The sequence below is a fragment of the Saprolegnia parasitica genome (assembly GCF_000151545.1).
Source record: "Saprolegnia parasitica CBS 223.65 unplaced genomic scaffold supercont2.1, whole genome shotgun sequence".
Taxonomy (NCBI): Eukaryota; Oomycota; class Saprolegniomycetes; order Saprolegniales; family Saprolegniaceae; genus Saprolegnia; species Saprolegnia parasitica.
The window spans coordinates 651,016-672,091 of NW_012156395.1; the positions used below are offsets into that span (position 1 = coordinate 651,016).

Consider the following 21,076-nt stretch of genomic DNA (forward strand, 5'->3'; position numbering starts at 1 on the left):
CGAGTACCTTGGAAACCGACCAAAGACCCTGCTTCGTCGGCCGTTGTTGTTGTTGAATTCGGTCGTCGTCATAACTAGTCAGTAGTTTCGAGTGATGGACGGAGATGCAAGAAGAGCAATCTCGACGTCCTATAAATACGCCATGCCATCATCATCATCGCTATTCTCGGTCCCACGAACGGTGCAAGCCATCTGCGATGGGCACGGCGAGCTCGCGGTCTGCGCTCTCGGCGCAGGACGGGCCCGTGCAGAAGCTCACGTGTGCTGAACTAGCGACGTTTGTCAAGGATCTCGGGCCTGAGTTTGTGCCGTACAGTGACATGCTTCTCGCCCAGGACATTGATAGCACTCGTCTCATGGCGCTCTCGGAAGCCGACCTCATGGCGGCCTGCCACGTCAAGGACCCGAGCCACGTCACGACGATGCTATACCATCTCAAGCAGCTCAAGGCACCCGCAGCGCTGACACGAAGTAGCTCCAGCCGCACGCTCGCCAAGCCCAAGCGACGATCGGTCGGTCGTGACGACGCGACAACGCAAGCCGCCGAGGACGCCCGCGCCGCCGTGCAGCAAATGGTACTTGCGAGCATCGAGTGCGCACCGCTGCAACGCGAGCTATCCTGCGAGACGTTTGTGACGCCGATGGAGCCGCATGAGAACAACGCACCGATCTCGCCCGCCAAGGCGCTGCCGCCGTTGGTGCACAAGCCCGAGCTCCCGCCCAAAGCCGATGAAAACGTAATCGCTGACACGATATCATCCAGCTTGGGCGGGCAGCGTGCGTGTCTGGTGCCGCCTCTGGACAGAGAGACCCCGTCGATAGCGCAGGCGCACACGGAGCCAACTCAAGAGGCTACTGACGCCGCCAGGGCGTCGTGGTCCGCATCGTCGCTACCACGCACAGCCGAGACGAATACGGCACTCAATGTTGCGTCGCCGCCACCGACCGTACATGCGCCTTTGTGGCAGGCTGCATAATCCGCTTGTACATAGCTGCCGAGTCGAAGCAGCGTCCCCACGTCGCGCGAGGCTGACATGTCGCCCATGGCCTCAACCAAGTTTGACATCGCGCACCCATCCGCCTTGGACACGACGGTGCGACGTCGCCGAGACGAATATCAACGGCGATGCGTCGGTTGAACGTTGCAGTAGGTCCGTCGGAGCTCGTCCAGTCGGCGCCACTCGTTGGATCTTTCGCACAGTGCCGTCGCGGTGCCAACGACTCGCTTATGCAGTGCATGATCGTAACACCTGGTGCATGTAGGCGCAAGACGGTCACCCGACGGCAAAACCGCCCGTAGGGATATTATCCACGTTTCCTAATCACACATATACTACGACGCGTTCGCAGGACAACGACGACGGCGACGAAGACGACATTGTGCACCCGACCATGCTGGCGGCAACGGCGGCCACGCGCGGACTTCGGCCCGTCATGTCGATCCAGAGCATGGTGCGCGACCACTTTGACGATATTGTGAGTGTACCGAGCGTCGCGTTCGACCCGAACCTCGACCACTACGACGCGTACTTTTCGTACGCGGTTGGCAAAGACAGCGCGAGTCGCAGCGTCCGCGAGCGCATCGCGCGCGCGCACAAGCTCTTGACGGACAAGTACATCTTCACCTACTCTGTGCTGTATGCCAACGAAATGGCATGTAGCGGTATTGTCGTGTGGTACGACGCCGAGAAGAGCGCGACCGACAATGCGCTCATTCAGCAAGGCCTCAGCCACGCGTCGGTCGTCGTCGTGTTTGTAACTCGGCATTACATGAACCTCGTCAACAGCGACGGCCAGCTCGAGAGCTGTCAGTACGAGTTCTCGCTCGCGCTCTATACCAAGACGGTCGAGCGCATGATTTTCATTGTGCTCGAAGACGAAATGAAGCGCTACGTACCACCGGCACGCGATAGAGGCCTTTAAAATGACACCAAATGTCGTGTAGGACTGTCTCTCGGGCGAGTTTCGCATCATTATTGGCGACCAAGAGTGCATGGACTTTACGAACGACGCGTACTACGACGACGCGTGCGACGAGCTCACAGAGAAGATCGTCGAACTCCAACGACTGCCCCAAAAGCCGGTCGTGGACGCAACGTCAATAGAAACCATGGCGGTGAGCCCGCTCATGACGCGGCTCAAGCAAGATCAGCAGCCGTGGGACGTGAGCGAGCGCGTTCTCAAGCGCCCCATTGGACTCGCGATGGCGTCACCGGTTTACGCCGACAAGATGCTGGCCAAAGGCATCTTACCCGTCATGGTGCACTTTGTCAAGCTCGACCAGAGCGACGAAGGTTCGACCTATTGTCCTATAATGTGTAGACACATTAGCATTAGAGGTGCCGCGGGAAGCCGAGCTTGCGATTCTACTGCTGAAGATCCTCGCCCGCAGCAGCGGCGTGCTTCGCCGCAAGATCTTGCTCGCGATCCAAGACATGTCTCTCCTCACGTCCTTTACAGCTTACCTCACCGTACACCGCGTGGTTGCCTTTCGATCTATGATCCTTTCTCTTTCGGTAGGTTGGCGAAGGCTTCACGAAGGAGCACATGGCCGGGCTCATCCGGAACCTCTTTGTCGTCGGCGGCATCAAAGTCTTTGATAAAAGCGACAGCTTCAAGCAAACGATCGCCGCGCTCCTCAAGATCCTTGGCACCGGCACCATGCTGCAGCAAGTACATACTCTCATCCATGCGTGCTGGTGATGTACCACGCAATAATGTAGTACGAAGCGGGCGCCGCGCTCTGTGCCATTTCGCTCAACCGCGAGTACCAACCACTGCTCGTGGAGGAGAGCGCGATTCCGATATGCATGCGCAAGCTCACAACGAGTGCGACGCACGAGACCGTGCGTGACAAGGCTGCGCTCGTCCTCCGGTATCTCTCGGGCACCGAAGACAACCAGCGCGAGATCGGTTCCGAGGGCGGCATTGTCGCGTTTCTCAATCTCTTAAAGTCAGGCACCCACTCCCAGCGCGGTGCGCACGCTTGTCGTGGCGCCGCGTATCGCTGATAATGGTTGTAGATACCAGCGCCGCGGCGCTCAACTGGCTTATGGAGTGTGCTGAGAACCGCAGCCGGCTCGTCAAGGAAAATGGGATCCCCACGCTGCTCAACTATGTCGTGCGCGGACGCAAGGTCCGCATACTGCGTCGCATTATCCGTCTGACATTCGACTAGTTTGTACGGCAGCAAACCCTAAGCGCGCTCAGCAAACTCGCACCCCACGCCGAGTACCAGATTCCGTTGGCCAAGGCCGGGCTTCTCGGTGCGCACGCTCCATCTGGGCGCTGAAAGTTCATTGCTTTTTAGGTCCTTGCGTAGCGATCCTCGGCGTCGGCAACGACAGCCAAAAGACCGCGGCGTGCATCGTTCTCGCGGCACTCGCCGCGACGGATCTGCTTGTCAAGATGAAGGATGCGATCGGACCTGTTGTCAACCTCTACTGCGAAGGCACTGTACCTCAAAAGAAGGCGGCCAAGATCGTGCTCGAAAAGCTCAGTCGACACAAGCCGTTCAAAGAACAGATCGTCGCACTTGTAAAAGAAGGTAGGTCGGTTGCTTCTTTCGCGACACTCATGGCTTGATAGAGTCGCTCATGTTGCATTGAGTTGCTGCGTAAACTTACGGATTCAAAAACACGTCGAGTTTCTTCAAGACCAAGACGCCACCGCTACAATATACTAGTAGTAGAGGAAGCAAAGCGGGGCACCGACACAACGTAGCAGCACACGGACTGTAGTTTTTGTACAGGGTGAGTTGTTGGTGGCAGAGCTATGACCTACGACTCTTGCTCTCACCCAAATTCCTGGCTCTCTAGCCTTGCACAAAAGACTACACGCCCAAGTATGCTACCAACGGAGCTACACCAGTTTGAACCCTGAGGATAGCGGGATCCGCAACAGGCTCGTTTGTTCTTGGGTGACTGGGGTCATGTCTTGTCAACACGCCGTTGGCCGTTGAGAACACGCACACCAACTGCCTCATTTACTTCAAAGTGTCGAGCCGGTGGTCTTGATGATGACTTCGCGTCATGGGTCGCCGCGGATCTCGAGTGCTCTTCGCTCGAGACTTGAGGCAATCGTTGGCTTGCGATGTGGCCTTTTCACATAGACGTCGTCGATCGCGATGGGTACGAAATCGCCACGAATGATAATCCTTGGTGCTTAGATATGATCCTGAGAGTGGGCACCGTCGGGTACCTGGCGCCATCGCACGCTGGGGTGTAGCTGCCGCCTCGACCGGGATCAGGGGCAACATGCAAAACTAGATCATCGCGGCCACATGTTGGCTGGCGTCGTTGAGCGGTCGCCTACCGGTACTTCGTCGCAGGCTGGTTGTCGTTGGGGCGCGAGCGCTGACACAAATGGAAAGACTTTGTCGAGTGCGTGTGTCCACGTCCGGCTCTTTGAACACGCCATGATTAGCACCGTTTCCCGGGGTGGTGTCGCCGCCCTTGTCCTTGTGCGGGCGCTTCGCGGCGTCGCTGCACTGCCTTGGCCTTGGAAATAGCCCGCTTTCTCTTGTTGTGCGCATGGCTCTGGTTGCAAGCGCCAATCTGGATCGCACTGCTGCTGGTACACTCTTCTCCGAGCTGCAGCTTGAGCAGCTCGCAGCGCAGTCGTTTGTGTGTTGCAAAGAACGGGTCGAGTGGGCTTCGTATGTTATGTCGACGTTGACATTTAAGGGCGCATGTGACGGGTTCTTGGACATGTTGTCTTTTGAAAATCTCGCGGCAAGTGATGACATCTCCAATGATGTGCTTTTCCTAATGGTATAGGCCAGGCAGCTAGGTTGGGCTCATCGCCTCTGACAGGGCGAGACGCCATTGTGAGAGTATCGTTGTGGAAGCAAACCCAGACAACGTGACAACACACAGACCGTAGCAGAGAATGAGGCGAGTCCATGTTGACAAAGCTATTACCTATGACTCTAGTTTTCAACCTACTCCTGCTCTGCGCACGCTCTCTAGCCCTGCATTAAAGACTAGACACGCAAAAGCATGCTACCAACGGAGCTGCACCAGGTCGGATCTTGAGGGTAGCATGGACCATCCCAGAGTCGTTCGTCCTTGATCGGCGGGGTCATGTCGTGTCGACACGGCGTCGTTGGCACACACGGCAACCGTTTTTACTACCTCAAGGCCTTGTGTTGTGCATCATGGTCTTGTGCGCTAAGATACTCGATGTTCGCCTCGTGATTGGTGGAATTGATTTTTCTCGGCCAATCAAAACGCGGTATGAGGGAAAGGCGGACGGCGCTGCGTGCATCTCTGCAGCCACGTCAGCCGCGCGCGCCACTCAACTCCCCAGCCCACTTCGTTTTGAAGGCGGTCGGGTGCTTCGTCATCAAGGTCGTTGACGCCACAAGAACCTTCGGCGGCCCCCCTACATGTCGCGCGACACTGGATTCTCCACGCCGTTGATTGGCCGATGCGGGCGGTGGGACATGCCGCAGCCGAGTCATTTGGCCACGTTTCCCATACGATTATGGCCCGTGGTGGATTTCGAGAGATGCGTCCGTGATTGGCCGACGGCACGGCTTCAATAAAAATAGAGCTCGGCCCAGTCTCGAATTTGCCCTTTGGCGCTCGTATCAACAAATTCCTTCCAGCATGACGCACCACACGTACCACTTGGACACGCACCGCAAGAAGGTCGTGCTCGTCGGCTCGGGCAACTGGGGCTCGGCCATCGCGCGCATCGTCGGCGACAACATCACGGCCAACCCGCAGCTCTTTGAGCCCACGCTCAACATGTGGGTCTTTGAGGAGATGGTCAACGAGCGCAAGCTCACGGAAATCATCAACACGGAGCACGAGAACGTCAAGTATCTCCCGGGCTACAAGCTCCCGACCAACGTGGTCGCGGTCCCGGACCTCAAGGAGGCGACCAAGGGTGCGCATATTCTCATCTTTTGCGTGCCGCACCAGTTCCTCGGCCGCATGCTGCCGCAGATCAAGGAGCAGGGCCTCGAATCCGACTGCTGCGCTGTCTCGCTCATCAAGGGCATCGACTTCAACGACAACGGCGTCGTCCTCGTCTCCAACATCATCCGCGACGCGCTCAACATTGACTGCTCCGTGCTCATGGGTGCCAACGTCGCCAACGAGGTCGCGGCCGGCGACTTTTGCGAGTCGACGCTCGGCTGCTCGGGCATCCAGGAAGGCGCGCTCTTGCAGCACCTCTTCCACGCGCCGACGTTCCACGTCAACATTGCGATGGACCCGAACGGCGTCGAGCTCTGCGGCGCGCTCAAGAACGTCGTCGCGCTCGGTGCTGGCTTTTGCGACGGCCTCGGATACGGCGGCAACACCAAGGCCGCCATCATTCGTCTCGGCTTGATCGAGATGAAGAAGTTTTGCTACCGCTTCTTCGATGGCATCAAGGAAGACACGTTCTTTGAGAGCTGCGGCGTCGCGGATCTCATCACGACGTGCTTTGGCGGCCGCAACCGCAAGTGCGCCGAGCTCTTTGTCAAGGACCACGGCGTGACGTGGGAGACGCTCGAGAACACGGTGCTCAACGGCCAGAAGCTCCAGGGCACGTGGACGGCGAAGGAAGTGTTCCACATTCTCGACAAGACGAACGCGCTCAACGATTTTCCGCTCTTCGTCGCCATCTACCGCATTGCGTTCGAAGGCGCCAACCCCAAGACGATCACAACTCTCTAAGTTAAACACCACCACCCACAATCAATCAATTCATGCATCCACCCTCATATCGCATTCTGTTTCTTGTTGGCATTCGCGAGTCCCATGTACGACATGGGACTCCCGTTGCTGGTCGCGGACTGCGCGGCGACGAACTGCTTCCAGAAGAAACGATATTACTGCCGAGGTCATTCATTATTCCCATGCTGGATGTAGTACACGCTACTAGAATGGACATGTCGTCGCTGGCAAGGATCCATCGAGGTGCTTTGTACGATCGGCGACGTTGCGTGGTTGGTTTACAAGCGCCAGCAACCTTGGCAAGAGGCGTTAGAGGACCAGCAACACCAAATTTTGCGCCAGAGGCGCCTGGGCTTTCTGAGGAGGACCCTTTAACCCAAGGATGCACCGCTCGTCCTTGAATCAGCACGTGCCCTTGGATGAGAGCACAGCTGCAGCAGAGAATAATTTTTCTCTGTCTCCACGTGGTAACGAGCAACGCTGGAGGATTGCCATCTAGGGACATAATGATCGGGACTCATACGTAAAGAATTACCTTGTCGTCGCATCTCAACGTCATAGCACGATTACGCTAATACGAGTACGGTACGAAGTTTTGAAAGTGTCACCATGTCTGAACAAATTGCTTGAAAAGGCCGTCAGCCATTGCATGCATGGGCCGTTAACACTAAGCTTGAGTCTCCACCGCTTGAGTGACCAACGTCAATGTCAAGGCGTCGTACGTGTACCTACTGTTGCCGTCAACGGACGGACAAACTTTGTCCTTCAAGCACATCAAAATCACTTATCCGGATCGTACCGGTATCCCGATCAACTCAGAGCGTTGCTTCTCGAACAAGTGCATTGCGGCGTCGGGATGGCATCTTGCGGCGCATACACACACCCATCTGTCGGTGTCTGTTGGTGTCCGCCTCGTGCCCGCGAGTACTATAAATATAAGGATCTGTCTGTCCCGTGCATCCCAAGGTGAGTCTGGCTGCCGCGAGACTCGCCGAGCGACTTGAGCAAAAGATGAAAGGCGGCATGATCGATCGCATTGCCGACGCCATCGACCCTTCCACCCTACACTACTGTATTCCTCGGGTCAATACTCTCAATCCGATGGGATGTACTAGAATGCTTTTTGCCGTGGAGAAATTGTCGGTGGCCGATCAGACGAGCGAGACTCACATCATCGGAAAAGCACTGTATACTGGTAGAGAAACACGCGGCCCAGAAGCGTTGCAAGCGTCGCTGCAAAACAAGGGGCGCATCGTCGCACCGATAGAGTCGTCCTGACATCCGTGGCAGCGTCTCCTTCATTGCGACCGTCGGGACCCCATAGCAAAAGAGCCGACGGCTGTAAATAGCATTGCACATGTGCGCGCTGTTTTTATGTGACCGGCAACACAGCCAAACGATGGCCACGAAGCAGGACAAGCAGTCCACGGAGCAGAAGCGGGCGCTCGGGCTCCGCGTCGTCGCGCTGCGCCAGGACATCATCCGGCTCAATGCGAAGAAGGACCTCCTCGTGCGCATGGCCAAGCCGCGGGCGCTCGACATGCGGAGCCACGCGCTCAAGACCGTCCACGACTACATTCGGCTCTTCGCCAAGGGCATCAACCTCAGCGTGCCGTTTGACCATAACAAGCAAATCGATTTCCTGCATACGTGCATGGACCCGGACGTGCACACGATCTTTTACGACGAGTCCATCGGGCTCCACGGGCTCATCCAAAAGCTACGCCACGACACCAAGCTCTTTCCAGCCCACACGTTCAAAGCCACTTCGTACCAAGTGGTTGGAGACGGCGCCGCCGACTGCTGCATCGCCAAGGTCACCGGCGTCTTGGAGTACGTGCTCACGGACGCGGTCGTCGGCAACCTCTTTCAGCACGTCCCCGACGTGGAGCGACTCTTCCTCATTGGACAAGCCATGCAGCTCACGGTCTATTACACATTCTACTTTGGCGAGCATGGCAAGGTCACGCGCCTCGAGCGGTACGAAGACGTCATCATGGGCTACCGCCGCGTCGCGCCGAGCCTCTCCGACACAAGCCGCCTCTTGTATGAGGATTTATCCGCGCCTCGGCCACCCGTGATAGAACCGACAACCACCGCACAACGTCACGACACCGTCTAAGATTATTATGTAGTAATTCCCAATAGATTGAGTAGGCTGTCCCGTTGTATGCACTACTGGCGCCCCAGGTCCATGGACGTTATTCTAGACATTTTGTCTTCAAGGTCGTCACTCGGTGTTGCAGCAACACGCTGCGCTGTGATGGGTCGCGGGTTCGATCCCAGCAATACGCGCCTCGAGCTCGCGACGCCCCGAAGATCGCCTCTGACATTGATCGGCCCTGAGACAGTGCCCGTAGCCGCCAAAAAATGCTGCATTCGACGATGATGGGCCGCGCATCTTCACTCATTGTGTCGTTATCGCAAACAAGGGAATAAACTTATTTTATTCCCTTGTCGCAAATCACGCACTAATGGCACAGGTCCTCAGGCGGGTGGAATCGAGCGGCGGATGCGGCTGCGAGAACCGGGTATCGCCGCGTTGCCATGACGTAGTCCGATACAGACGGTGGCGTCGTCGCTACCGACAATATGAACGTGGCATGACATTATTGCTCACTGTCAACATTACCACCGAAATTGGCTGCAACTGCCAAGATCGAAATGGAAATCACTTTGTCCAACCATCCAATAACGACTGCAGCGTTCAGCAAGGACATGCATACCCATTTATGTATTTGATATCAGCCACCGAGACTATTGGAATACTACGGGATCGGGTGCTTCGTCATGGGCTTACAGTCCCGGTACTGCAGAGCTTCGTTCAAGTCCATTCCATCTCAGCAAGTGCAGTCGCGCTCAATTCACACTAGATACTGTATACCAGAAATAGTGTGTTACAGTTACAGTCGCACTTATGAAGACCGATGGGGGCGCACTTGCACGCTTGCCAGCATGGACGACCAAGGGGACGTGGACGCGCTGCTCGTGGCCCACGCTGAGAGCATTGCCGCCGTGCGCACGCTCGTCCGCGACGTGCTCACGCCCGATTTTGACGACGACATTTGGCTCATGCGCTTTGTCATGAGCAACGGCAGCCCCGCCGCCTGCGAAGAGCCGATCCGGGCGACGATCCACTGGCGCACCGAGCGTGCCGAGATACTTGGCCGCATCCGCGCCGGCGCCAAGGCGCCATGGCACGACGAGATCACGAAATACCAGGTAGAACGCTGCATGCTGTCGGCGCATTTTGAGTCCTAGCGTAGGTGGTCGGCGACCACAAGTACACGGCGCGGGGCGAGCCCCTCTTTTATGTGCGCGTCGGGCTCTGCAACGCCAAGTCGCTCTTGCGCAACGTCGCCTACAACGACATTCTCGAGTACATGCTCTTGTCACGCGAGAGCATGGTCGCGTACCTCGAGGCGACGACGCGTGCGACGCGGCGGCTCGTCAAGGGGATCAATGTGCTCGACTTTGCCGGGTTTTCGCTCACGACCAAGTCGGACCCGCGCTTCACCAAGCTCCTTGGCGAATGCAGTCAGCTCGCAGAGACCATGTACCCGCAAATGGTCGGCCGCTCGATCCTCCTCAACACGCCGTCGCTCTTGTCGTGGATGTTTCGCGTCATCAAGCCGTGGCTCAACCCCGCGACGCTGGCCAACGTTGTCGTGTGCCCCGGCGGGACGGCGGTGGCGTCCTGCCCGTACCTCTCGGCGTACTTGAAGCTCGACGACGTGCCCACGTTCCTTGGCGGCCGCTGCGTATGCGACGGCAACGGGTGCATTGGCAATATCCCCAACTCACAGACGCGGCCGCTCCTGGAATATGACGCCGACGGCCGCGCGACGCTTCTCGCCGCCGCGCGCGCGACCGAGCGCATCGAAGTCGCAGTCCGAGCCGGGCGGCGGCTTCTCTACGACGTCGGTGTGCCGGGCAAACCCGTCGATGTCGCCGTGACGTTCCGACCTCTCGATGCCGGCCAGGATGGCATCGTCGTGATGCTCTTTCAGCAGCGCCTCGGCCACACCACCGAGCTGCACCACGACGCATGGGACGCGACTAGCGACGGCGTCGTCACGATTGCGTTCAGCAATACGGCGTACTATGGCAGTCGGGCGGTTCAGTACCGCACCGAAGTCGTTGTCGTCGTCGACACCGCAGAGAGAGCGACCGCGTAGCAATACCTTACAAATACATCGTACCCTACACGACTCCGCATCCTCTGGCATCGAGCGGTTCGATGTTTGCTCGAAAAATAGTTGACGGAGTGCTCGATTGAAAGATCCATTTTTTGCGTGAAGAGGCGCAGCCATGGCCGAGACAGAGGCAGCCGCGACGAGCTCGTCCAAGAATGCACCGGTCATCAAGATCTACATGCCCACGTACATCATGGCGCCGACCGAAGACGAAAAGTACGGTCTCCGAATGACCAGGCTGCCTCATGCCGCGCCTGCTAGGTTTCGGCGGCGCAAGGTGTCGGGCATTGTCGCCGAGTGTCTCCAGCGCGAGCTGGACACGAAAGAGTACGACGAAGAGGACGCCAAGCAGTGGTCGACGGCGATCGCAGACGCGGTCAAGAACCGCATTCGAGGTAGCCTTTCTACGGCATGTACAACCCGGTGCGAGGGGCTGTGTAGCCGAGTGCAGCTTCTCGCGCTACAAGATCATTGTACAAGCTTTTGTGGGCCAGCAAAAACTCCAGGACGTTCGCATCGCGTCGCGCTGCCTCTGGGACAACGACTACGACAACCACGCGTCGGCCGAGTTTCACAATGTACAGAGTTGTCATCAACGACAGCACTCACGACAGGCTAGGAGACGATTTGGGCCACGTGCATTGTCTTCGGTCTGTATTCGGACTAAGAACTCGCCGCGCGCAGTTGTGTCATAGCAAGGCATAAGATATATAGTGTACATGAGCTCTGGACATTATTGTACACGGATGTATGTACGCGGCGACATACTACTATTGTCGTGTCAAAAGCGCACGGCCGGCGAGCCGGCACGCCTACGCTCGATCAGCGTTGCACGCGCACGCTTGGCCTCACCGATGACCGTGCGGATCGGGAAAGAGTCAGGTGGGCAGCGCTGCGCACCTTGACATGTCCTCGCCACCTCACCGCGCAATGCAGTCGTGACGCGACGACGTAGTAATGATAGCTCGCACCAATCTTAACCGAGTCAGGGAAGATGAATCATACGCCTGACTCTGCGTCAACAATTGAACGGTTGGTACTAGGATTCCGGCAAGAGTAGCTTGATACGGACGCCAAGCTACTTCTCGTCTCTCGGTCTCTGTCGGCTTCAGGCCAAGGCGATATATTGTAGGTATCTAAGTCACTAGCATAGAGGAGGGGTGTCTTAATTATACGGGCTTTTTGCTCAAAACTACTTATAAAATACGGCGTCGCGCGGCGCCTCATGCGGCTTGGAGCACGTCCTTGGAGATTTGGAGGTCCATGTCTTCTTCGTGTGTACACAGCGTGTGGAGGTTGTCGAGGAGGAGGCGCACTTCCATCTTGAGCTCGATCGCGTTCGGGTACGTAATGAGCTTGAGCGACTTGGCGTGGAACGACGCGTAGGACGACATTTTGAGGTTGATGAGCGCCTCGCGCTCGGTCGGGCCGTCACCGATCGAGATGATGTGCTTGGGCGTCGTTGTCGCGCTGTGGTTGTACACCTCGTGCTGGAACGCCTCGATCTTCCACTTCTTGGGCGCGCCAGGGTACAGCTCTTCGTACGTCGAGCGCGCCGAGACAACCTTGATCATGCTGTTGATGATCGGCAGCGTCCGCGGCATGAAGAGCGACGCCGAGAGCTCGACCCACCCCGTCTCAGCAGCGGTGATGATAACGACGCGGCCATACTTCATCGCGTTCTCCAAGAGCGCAATCACACACTCTTCGAGCTCCTCGAGCTGGAGCTTGACGTCGTCCGGGATGTGCGGCTTCTCGTTGACGTACTTTGGCCGCAGCCCGAGCTTGCCGACCCACGTGGACGCCAAGAGCGTGTCATCTACAGCCGCTCGTGTGAGCCATACGTCGTACGGTCGCGGCGCAGACGTACCCCAGTCGAGGAAGATGACCGTGTCGCTGTCGTGCATGGCCGGCGGCGGCGGCGTCGCCGTGGGCTCCGTGTACATTGCGCCGTTGGGAGCCATCTCGAGTTGGTGCGTGCGTGGGCGGAGGATGCTAGCGCGTCAGGACGATGAGCCTCTTGGCCATGCCAGCAAGCGTCTGCATACCTGGGTCGGCGGCTCCTTCGTCGGCAACGAGAAGTCGAGATGTGATGAGTAAGAAGCCTGGCCGCCTGCGAGACGTTTTTACCAAGGGCTGTAGCGTTTTTACATCGGCATACAAACTCCAAGTGGTGGCGGCAGTAATGTCAGATACGTTTAAAGAGGTTTTCCCTTGCCGAAACGCAGCGCGTGTCCCAGCTGGTGCCTGCAAGGTCCGGCGACATATGCATTCTGAGAGGTTTGCTTTTTTCACGTGCAAAAAACGGCATACGACACGCGAGAGACATGCGGCGGTTTCTCTTTTTATTGTGAGAGGGTTAAAGCATGCGTTAAACGAGGCTGGCCACGAGTACCGTTTGGACAGGCGACAACGACATCGCGTCGTGCGGCCTCCTCTGCCATCTCCAAAACGTACGTGGTGCTTTGGCGGCCTTGAGATCCACTCTGCCGAACGACCTCGTTCGACAACGAACGGGTTGCTCACGTCCAGAAAGGAGCCTCCTGATGTTGGTTGCATTCCAATGTCGCGTGCGCACGACCGCCTTTATGTGTAACAAAGGTGGCGTGCAGGCACTAATGAGCGCGCGCAACAACGAGTCGCCAAACAATTGAACCAGCGAGATTGCCGGCGTGACTTTGCCCTTTTAACCAGAGCACAGCAGCCACGCCAAAGCACTCGTGCATGACTGCTCGGTTTGCGACCGTTGCACTTGACCAAGAGCCAGTGCACCGTACAGTGCAGTAGCCGTCGCGATGAGTACCGTGTAAAGACGGAGAGTGGAGGAAGACGCATAGCCACCATTGACGAGGCTTCAATTCACCACGTAGTACAATGGACAGAGATGGTGCGAACTGCGTTATCACAGCATAGGCGCTACCGACAGCATAGAACCTTCGCGCCTCGTAGAGTTGTCGGCTCACAATGACGGGCAAGTCCACAAGGAGCGTGCACTGTACTTGAAGTTGGTCGGTACGTATCGATTTTCACAGGTAAGGTCAAATTTCTCACAGCAATTCGCATCGGTGGGATATGAACGCCATGGGAGCGAATCACAACGCAGGAAAGTGGGCAATGGATCGCGTGACCCTGTCTTCAGTCGTCACGTGGTCGCCCATCAAGTCACATAGATGGTAAAAGATGCTGCATACGCCCCCACAAAAAGTGTGGTTGAGATTGCGATTGATGGATATACAATAGATCTTAGGTTGACGCCTCTGTGCATTAACGGGCTACCGCGTCGGCTCTGGAAAGAGCACCGAAACGGGAAAACCCCCACACGTAGTGAGTTGTTTTCGATGACGGGCAACCCCCACGCTGCGCTGTGCTGTCTCCTTAGCTGGGTTCTTTTGCAGCGGTGGGTAGTCGGCCTCGACTACACACTGGCGTCGCCACGGGCCCACCGCTGGCTACACGTCGCCACGATGGAGACTCCGGACGGCATCAACATCGACCTCGTGGAGCAGCAACTTGTCGTGCCCTTGACGCTCGTGCCGACGCGCGTCGAGCTGGAGATGCAAGACAGTACGTTTCTGCACGTGACGACGCGCGCGTTCAATGGCTCGGTGCCGGCTCCGACGCTGGTCGTGACGCCGGGGGACCACCTCGTCTTTGACGTCACCAACGATCTGGGGCCTGGCGCTGCCAACCACACGAGCCTCCACCTTCACGGCCTGGTAACGCACGTGGTGCTGATTCCTACTACGATTTCTGTGGTGCGTAGCACATTGGGCACGACGGCGTTGCGCTCGCGCCCGGCTCGAAACGCGTCTTCAAGTTCATTGTGCCATGGGACCACCCCTCGGGCACGTTTTGGTACCACCCTCACGTCCACGGTCTACTCAACGCACAGGTAACACGCGTCCTCTTCAGACGGAGATGGTATGGAGAAAGGTATACTTGCCCAGATTGGCGGGCTTCTCGCAGGTGCGCTCATCGTCTTGGACCGTCCTGGAGACTTGCCGTCGCAACTGAGCTCAAAAGCGACCACGTGATTCTCATCCAAGCCGTTTGTGCAAAAGACTGCGGTCATGGTCATGATGCTACAGCGCGCGCGATAGAAGGGCATGCGGCGACGGAGGAGGACCACTTGTCGCGGCATTTCAACGCACGCCTTGAGAGCAATTGCTCGGGCCTTCACGTACTCGTCAACGGGCTATCGGTGCCAACGATTGATGTGCAACCGCACGCATGGACGCGTCTTCGCTATATCAACGCGATCGCCAACAACTTGGTAGAAATTGCGCCGCCTGCCGCCAACTGCACGACACTGCTCTTGGCACGCGACGGAATCACATTGCACACGTGGTCGCCTGTGGTCGAGGCGATCGTCGTGCCGCCCGGCGGCCGCGCCGACGTATTGGTACGTCGCTGCACGGGTTGTATGCCCCATTTGATACGGTAGGTTCAATGTCCCCGACAAACCGAAGACATTACGATCGACATCGTCAAAGACCTCGCACGATCGCCCGAGCTCGGCCACCACCACCGCGTGCCGTCGCAGCGGCTTTTGCGCTTGCGAATCGCACCAGAGAGTGCTCTCGAGCATACGATTGTGACGGCGTCAGCATGGCCTCAGCCATTGCGCGTGAGCTTGCCGTCGTACATGATGACGCCACGAGCACTGCCACAAGCCTGCAACTACAACTATACCTTCATGGCCAACGACACTGCGATGCGTGGCTACGGCGTCAACGGCGAGGCCTTTTCGATGGCGAGTCGCGACAGCATCGTCGTTGGGTCGCCACAGCTATGGTGTGTGCGGATTGCTGCCCCCAGCGACGTCAATCATCCCTTTCATATCCACAATACGCACTTCCACGTGCTCGGTCAAGCAGGCTGGCGCGACACGATACCTCTGCTCCACGGGACTCTCCAAATATGGTACATTTGCTTTGTACTTCTTTGAGATGTAAGTCGACGTCACAGGTTTCGGCCGTCGGTTGCCGGGCCCACCATGACACACTGCCACATTGCTGCCCATGCGGATATGGGCATGGCTCGGGTTGTTGACGTTGTGCCGGAAACCATTTGAGGCGATTGGCCTCTGTTGTATGTGGCTCAAGATAGCTGCACGAATGCGGGGCTCTGCGAGACCAAGTTGATCAATTGAAGCTACCGGGTCCTTATATTAAACAGATGAACAAATTGACAGGCGAACATGCTGAGTTGCGTGTCTCGATGCACACATCTCGGAGCAAAGCACTTGTGTTTGGACAGTGCGCTGTCGGCCTCAACACGATCTCAACCTTTGGCGCGATAACATTGGCTCGTGACGATCGCCAGGCCAGCAGAGTACCGGTATACGGGTACCATGTATCGATCGGCAGGTGGCGAATCTTGATCCGGATCCGGTTTCGCCTTGGCGCCTCGCGGATCGTGGATTCCAACGACGAGAGAATATCCCGCGCCCACTATAGCCCGGTCATCAACGCAGGGGCATCGCCGCGCGCAACCAGCGTTGACAAGTGACGCGATCGTAACGACGCGCCTCCAAAAGGCGGCGTCGAAGCGTCGTCCAGCTTTCGAGCCAATCCCAGCGCATCGCCCTCTCGCGCCAAGGTAATGGGATCCATCGAATTCGAATGTTTTCGGTGGCGAGCTACAAGCAAAAGTATCTTTCTCATTTTGCATTGTCCCCGCTTCCGCTCACTCTACACATACGACCACGAACAAGCTGAAATGGCGTCAATGGTGACCACGGGATTTGTTCTCAAGCTCGCGGCAGACCTCAGTGTCATTCCGTCCATCTACATTATGCAACGCAACAAGCGGCATTTTGAACTGTTCATCGGGCTACTGCACGTCTTTGTCGCTGTCTGCTTCAATTGCGCGCAGCTCACGACAACGAACGAGCTCTTCCTCACAGTCGTGCAGTGGCACGCGATGCTCGAGGTGCTCTACGTCTCGTTCCTGTACTTGCTCTGCGTCCACTTGCTCGCACTACCGTACGAAAACGTCAACATTACGCTCCGGTACCTCGGCTTCGCGCTCGCGTGGATCGTCAAGGTCAAGGACGGCCAGTTCCGCCACACGCACTCGCTCCTCCTCGTGGCCGTGGCGTTCTCGGCCGTCGTGCTGCGTCGGCTCGTGGTCCCGGGCGCGCGCATGCTACCATTGCACCGCACCGAAGCGATGGTGGCGGCGCTGCTGGCGGCGTTTTGCACGGCCGTCTTTTTTCTGCACCCCAGTCTGCCCATCGCTCCGACCAACATCGAGAGCCTCTTTTATATCTGCCTCGGCGGCTTCTTCTTCGCGGGCTGGAAGAGCGTGCCGCCGCCCGAGCTCGCCAGTAAGAAGTTTGACGACTGCGACATTGTGTTTAGCGAGTACAACTAACAAAGTAAGTTGTCGTCTTGATCCTTTGCTAGCGCGAGACACACGGATGCACATGTTGTCACTTGTTCTTGTCGGGAAGCGGCGCGTCGTTGACGTCGGTGATGGCGTTGGATTCCAACCGCGCCATGTCGTGGCCATGCGCGTAGAACGACGCGCCCGACCCCTCGTGGGACCGAAAGAGGGGGTCGTGCCGCGCCTCCTTGCGCCAGCGAACGTCCGGGCTGTTGACGCAGTATTGGAAGCCGCAGTACGCCCCGAGTGCGAACGGCAACGGAACGATCAGCAGCAGCGGGTACATGGCCGGGTCAGTGAACCAGCCCATGATGTGGTGCGCGTGCAGCGGCTTCATGGTGCAAAATGCAAAGTGCGCTTTGACTTTCGAGCAACGGCGCAACGAGCGTTGGCCATTGTTTGCCTGGGACCCGGCGGCAGCGCGGAGACGAGCTTCCAGAAGCCCCCATTTCAGGTCGCAAAATCGGCTTGGAATCAGCTCGTTCGCGTCGAAAGAGCAATGCAATGGGCCGCTTGTGGCATCTCATTCAGCATGCACTCGAGTGTGCGCGCGATTCACTGATGGCCGAGACTGCCTTGTTGCGCTGGAGACGAGTCGCCTTGTCGGACGTTCATGCGACGAGGGTCTTTGTGCTTCGTATAGGGCTAATGCGTGGTGCCGAGGGCTACTGGAGGACGGCACTACGCCACCGTAGTCGTCGGTCCCGTATGTTAAATGGTTCCTTGGCTCGACCACGCCAACAGTCGGCGCAGGAGTCATTCGTGGAAGACCATCATTCCAGGATACAGTATCAGGATAAGAACCTCTTTCAACGCATATTGCATCTATTTAAACAGGTTTTTAGCTTGATACTTTCGCTGCAATCCTGCTCGATTGCGTTCAGGTCCCATTGCCTGGCGCCAGGATGGCAGTCTCACAGCTGCAGCCTTACGTGCTGTCCATGATTGGCGTGATCTTCCCGTCCATCGACGAGCTCGTCCAGCGCGGGATGCCGCCGCCGGCGTTCACCACGGCGCGCCATTGCCTTCGCCTGTCTTCCAGCGCTAGTGGACGTATGGCCCGCACGAGGCGTCGACGCTCCTCCAGAAAGGTCACGCCGCGTAATACGTCCAAACGCTGCGGTCTCTTGTCCGATTAGCGCTGACATTTGGCATGCGCTCGCGACGCGCCGCGCGAATACATACCGTCAAGCGCTTTGGCGAGACGGGCCACAGGTGCATGGTCGGTTTGCACCAGGATCTCTTCAACACGTCCAGATGCTTGATGCGAACAGCCTCCTCACCGTGGACGTCGTCGGCGACCATACGCGACTACAGTCGAGTATCGGTCGGTCGCCGCCATTGCGCCGCCGCACCAGCGGATTGCTGGCAGAGTGTTGGTGCGGAACGTGGGGGCGGTCCAGGGGGGGCGGTCAAGGGAAGAAAACACTATTTACTCCCTTGACGCGGTGCTCGTCGTGTGGCGAGGCTGAAGCATCCGCTTACCATGTAGTATTACGCGATGTAGTCGTGCAAGTGCAAGCCATAATGTGTCTTAGTCGATTCAAGGTGTGTAGTAGCATATGTACTAAACACTATATATAACTTTACAACATCATCGTTCTCTACTCTTCGTCGTCCTGGCTGTGCTTCTTCTTCTTCTTCTTCTTCTTCTCCGGCTCGTCGGCGCCGTCTTCCGCCTCGGCTTCGCGCTTGGCCTTCTTCTCCTTCTTCTCCTTCTTGGCCTTCTTTTCCTTCTTGGGCTCCTCGTCCGAGTCGGCCTTGACCTCCTCAATGACGGGCGTGATGGCCGCGACGGGCGCTGCCTGCTTCGAGTAGACGGCCGAGACGTCGGCGGGCGTGGCTTCGTTGACCTTGCCAAACTTGCCAATCTTGCCCTCCTTGACGAGGCCCTTGACCTTCTGGGCCATGGGGCCGAGGCCCCAGCGGCGCGGGTACGTGTCGCGTTCCATGATGACACGCTTGATCTTGGCGACGACGCCGTGGTCGCACGTGGCCATGACGGCCGTCGTCATCTGGGCGATACCAATCGCGATGGCTTCGCCCTTGGTCGTCATGAGCACGACCTCTTCGTTGACGTCAATGTCGTCGGCGAAGCGGAGGAGACCCGGGACCATAAACTTGGCGCCGTAGCAGACAGCGTTGACCGCCGAGTCCTTGACGACAATGCGCTTGTACGTCGTGAGGAGGACTTCGAGCGGGCGCACGATGCGGCGGAGGTAGCTCTCGTCTTTGTACGTGTCGAACGCGTACTGGGCATCAAGCACGTCGTGCATCGTGACCATCGTGTCGGCTTCGCCGAGGACACCCGAGCGCACACGGCGGAGTTCTTGCATGTGCGCGCCGACGCCAAGGACAAGACCCAAGTGGACGCAGAGCGTACGGATGTACGTGCCGGCTTCGCAGCTGACGTGGAAGACACCGAGGTGGCGCTCGTTGTCGTACTCGATGAGCTTGGACGAGTAGATGGTACGGATACGGAGCTGGCGCTTCACGGCCGAAATGAGCGGCGGGCGCTGGAAGAGCGCACCCGTGAGCGTCTCAATGGCGCGGGCCATCGTGGCCTGCGACTCGATGGCGCTGTGGAGGCGGACAATGGCCACGTACTCCTTACCGGCGCCCTGCTGCGACTTGACGAGGCGGGTCGCGCGGTCGACGCACACGATGAGGCAGCCCGTCACCTTGGGATCGAGCGTGCCCGAGTGGCCAGTTTTCTCGACGCGGAGGATGCGGCGGATCCAGGCCACGACTTCGTGCGACGACGGGTTCGCGGGCTTGTCGAGGTTGATGACACCATAGCGAATGTAGTCGTGGATGTTGCGCTTCAACGGCGTCGAGCCACTCGGGATCGGCGTGTAGTGGCCCGTGCGCACGTTGAGGTCCGAGTAGTTCTTGAGCAGCAGCGGCCACTTGGACGTGTCGAGCTTGGGCGTCGACGTCTCGGGCGCGATGAGGTCCGTCGCTTCCTTCTCCTTCTTGCGGAGCTTCTTGTCGGCCATGATGGTATGTAGCGGAATGAGGAGCTTGCGACCGAGCTCAAAAGCAGTGGCCAACGAGACCCGAACCTCCACCAACCAACCGAATGGCTCCATGGCCCAACTTCGACTTCGAGACTCGCAGGCTAATTTCACGCCATTTTAACGCGGACCGCACCGTACACGGCCTGCACGGCGCGTGTTGCAGGGTCCTGGTTGCTGCATACATGCCTTTGCCATCGCCATGGTGTCGAGGTGTTGCGAAAGCTGCCTGTCTCCTGCGTCCGGCGCGTCGTGCATGGCTGCCATCGAGACTATTGGTCTGGAAGTGTTTAGCGTACAAACATGCAGTTGTTGCGATGCTTGCGACGGCAGCGAAAGCAGGGCGATGCTAAGTATGCACTTGGCTGCACGAGAGGCATGGTCGATGCCGGAAGCCTGGTCTCTTTCTTGTCGAGAGGCACGATCGAGTCGATTCGTGCTGGCGTTTCGCAGTAAAGTTGCGTGTTTTGAACATGAAGCTTGAATATTGGTCCCACGCTCGACCAACTTCGAACTTCGAAGGACAGTTTGTTTTATTATTGAGCATCGTACACGTCGTATTTGTATGCGACTTTTAATGCACGAAAAAAATGAAAGATCCACCAGCCACGTCGTTTCAACTGCAACTTGGCGCCATGACCAGACGCGCTGGGGTCTTATGCGCGAACGACGAGTCGAGACTCGATGGCGCTAGCAATAGAATGGAATTGAGTATGACATCGCCTCCTTACTGCGGCAGGCGAGTCGTAGATGTGGTTTAGATGCAAGCAGAAAGGCCAGCAACAAGGTCTCTTGGTAGACC

The 21,076-nt window shown here is 57.6% G+C and overlaps 10 protein-coding genes across 10 annotated transcripts; 7 read left to right on the forward strand and 3 right to left on the reverse strand.

Moving 5' to 3' along the window:
- Nucleotides 1–197: 197 nt before the first annotated feature.
- On the forward strand, nt 198–3,696 carry SPRG_00264 (hypothetical protein; the record flags this gene model as incomplete). Its single annotated transcript, XM_012338366.1, has 15 exons — nt 198–777; nt 823–947; nt 993–1,094; nt 1,152–1,211; nt 1,264–1,296; nt 1,351–1,613; nt 1,662–1,893; nt 1,946–2,294; nt 2,338–2,471; nt 2,521–2,673; nt 2,724–2,976; nt 3,024–3,136; nt 3,179–3,266; nt 3,311–3,547; nt 3,589–3,696. 15 exons carry the CDS (start codon nt 198–200, stop codon nt 3,606–3,608), a joined length of 2,742 nt encoding a protein of 913 aa, XP_012193756.1. The 3' UTR covers nt 3,609–3,696.
- A 1,877-nt stretch (nt 3,697–5,573) lies between these two features.
- SPRG_00265 (glycerol-3-phosphate dehydrogenase) lies at nt 5,574–6,718 on the forward strand. Its single transcript, XM_012338367.1, has one exon. It carries the CDS (start codon nt 5,613–5,615, stop codon nt 6,669–6,671), a length of 1,059 nt encoding a protein of 352 aa, XP_012193757.1. The 5' UTR covers nt 5,574–5,612; the 3' UTR covers nt 6,672–6,718.
- A 1,336-nt stretch (nt 6,719–8,054) lies between these two features.
- On the forward strand, nt 8,055–8,793 carry SPRG_00266 (hypothetical protein; the record flags this gene model as incomplete). The annotated part of the gene is made up of 1 exon (XM_012338368.1): nt 8,055–8,793. Exon 1 carries the CDS (start codon nt 8,071–8,073, stop codon nt 8,791–8,793), a length of 723 nt encoding a protein of 240 aa, XP_012193758.1. The 5' UTR covers nt 8,055–8,070.
- Nucleotides 8,794–9,619: 826 nt separating this feature from the next.
- SPRG_00267 (hypothetical protein) lies at nt 9,620–10,880 on the forward strand. The gene is made up of 2 exons (XM_012338369.1): nt 9,620–9,893; nt 9,938–10,880. Exons 1-2 carry the CDS (start codon nt 9,627–9,629, stop codon nt 10,847–10,849), a joined length of 1,179 nt encoding a protein of 392 aa, XP_012193759.1. The 5' UTR covers nt 9,620–9,626; the 3' UTR covers nt 10,850–10,880.
- A 54-nt stretch (nt 10,881–10,934) lies between these two features.
- On the forward strand, nt 10,935–11,630 carry SPRG_00268 (hypothetical protein). Its single transcript, XM_012338370.1, has 4 exons — nt 10,935–11,083; nt 11,129–11,262; nt 11,309–11,445; nt 11,487–11,630. The coding sequence occupies exons 1-4, from the start codon at nt 10,983–10,985 to the stop codon at nt 11,532–11,534; spliced, it is 420 nt and encodes a 139-aa protein (XP_012193760.1). The 5' UTR covers nt 10,935–10,982; the 3' UTR covers nt 11,535–11,630.
- A 342-nt stretch (nt 11,631–11,972) lies between these two features.
- Nucleotides 11,973–12,958, reverse strand: SPRG_00269 (hypothetical protein). Its single transcript, XM_012338371.1, has 3 exons — nt 12,916–12,958; nt 12,738–12,862; nt 11,973–12,686 (listed from the first exon to the last, which is right to left on the reverse strand). Exons 2-3 carry the CDS (start codon nt 12,829–12,831, stop codon nt 12,091–12,093), a joined length of 690 nt encoding a protein of 229 aa, XP_012193761.1. The 5' UTR covers nt 12,832–12,862; nt 12,916–12,958; the 3' UTR covers nt 11,973–12,090.
- Nucleotides 12,959–14,205: 1,247 nt separating this feature from the next.
- On the forward strand, nt 14,206–15,815 carry SPRG_00270 (hypothetical protein; the record flags this gene model as incomplete). Its single annotated transcript, XM_012338372.1, has 5 exons — nt 14,206–14,583; nt 14,631–14,759; nt 14,815–14,833; nt 14,968–15,269; nt 15,312–15,815. The coding sequence occupies 5 exons, from the start codon at nt 14,206–14,208 to the stop codon at nt 15,813–15,815; spliced, it is 1,332 nt and encodes a 443-aa protein (XP_012193762.1).
- A 728-nt stretch (nt 15,816–16,543) lies between these two features.
- On the forward strand, nt 16,544–17,297 carry SPRG_00271 (hypothetical protein). The gene has a single exon (XM_012338373.1). The coding sequence runs from the start codon at nt 16,589–16,591 to the stop codon at nt 17,243–17,245; it is 657 nt and encodes a 218-aa protein (XP_012193763.1). The 5' UTR covers nt 16,544–16,588; the 3' UTR covers nt 17,246–17,297.
- Nucleotides 17,288–17,594, reverse strand: SPRG_00272 (hypothetical protein; the record flags this gene model as incomplete). The annotated part of the gene is made up of 2 exons (XM_012338374.1): nt 17,288–17,408; nt 17,460–17,594. 2 exons carry the CDS (start codon nt 17,592–17,594, stop codon nt 17,304–17,306), a joined length of 240 nt encoding a protein of 79 aa, XP_012193764.1. The 3' UTR covers nt 17,288–17,303.
- A 1,171-nt stretch (nt 17,595–18,765) lies between these two features.
- SPRG_00273 (H/ACA ribonucleoprotein complex subunit 4) lies at nt 18,766–20,312 on the reverse strand. The gene has a single exon (XM_012338375.1). It carries the CDS (start codon nt 20,254–20,256, stop codon nt 18,862–18,864), a length of 1,395 nt encoding a protein of 464 aa, XP_012193765.1. The 5' UTR covers nt 20,257–20,312; the 3' UTR covers nt 18,766–18,861.
- Nucleotides 20,313–21,076: the final 764 nt, after the last annotated feature.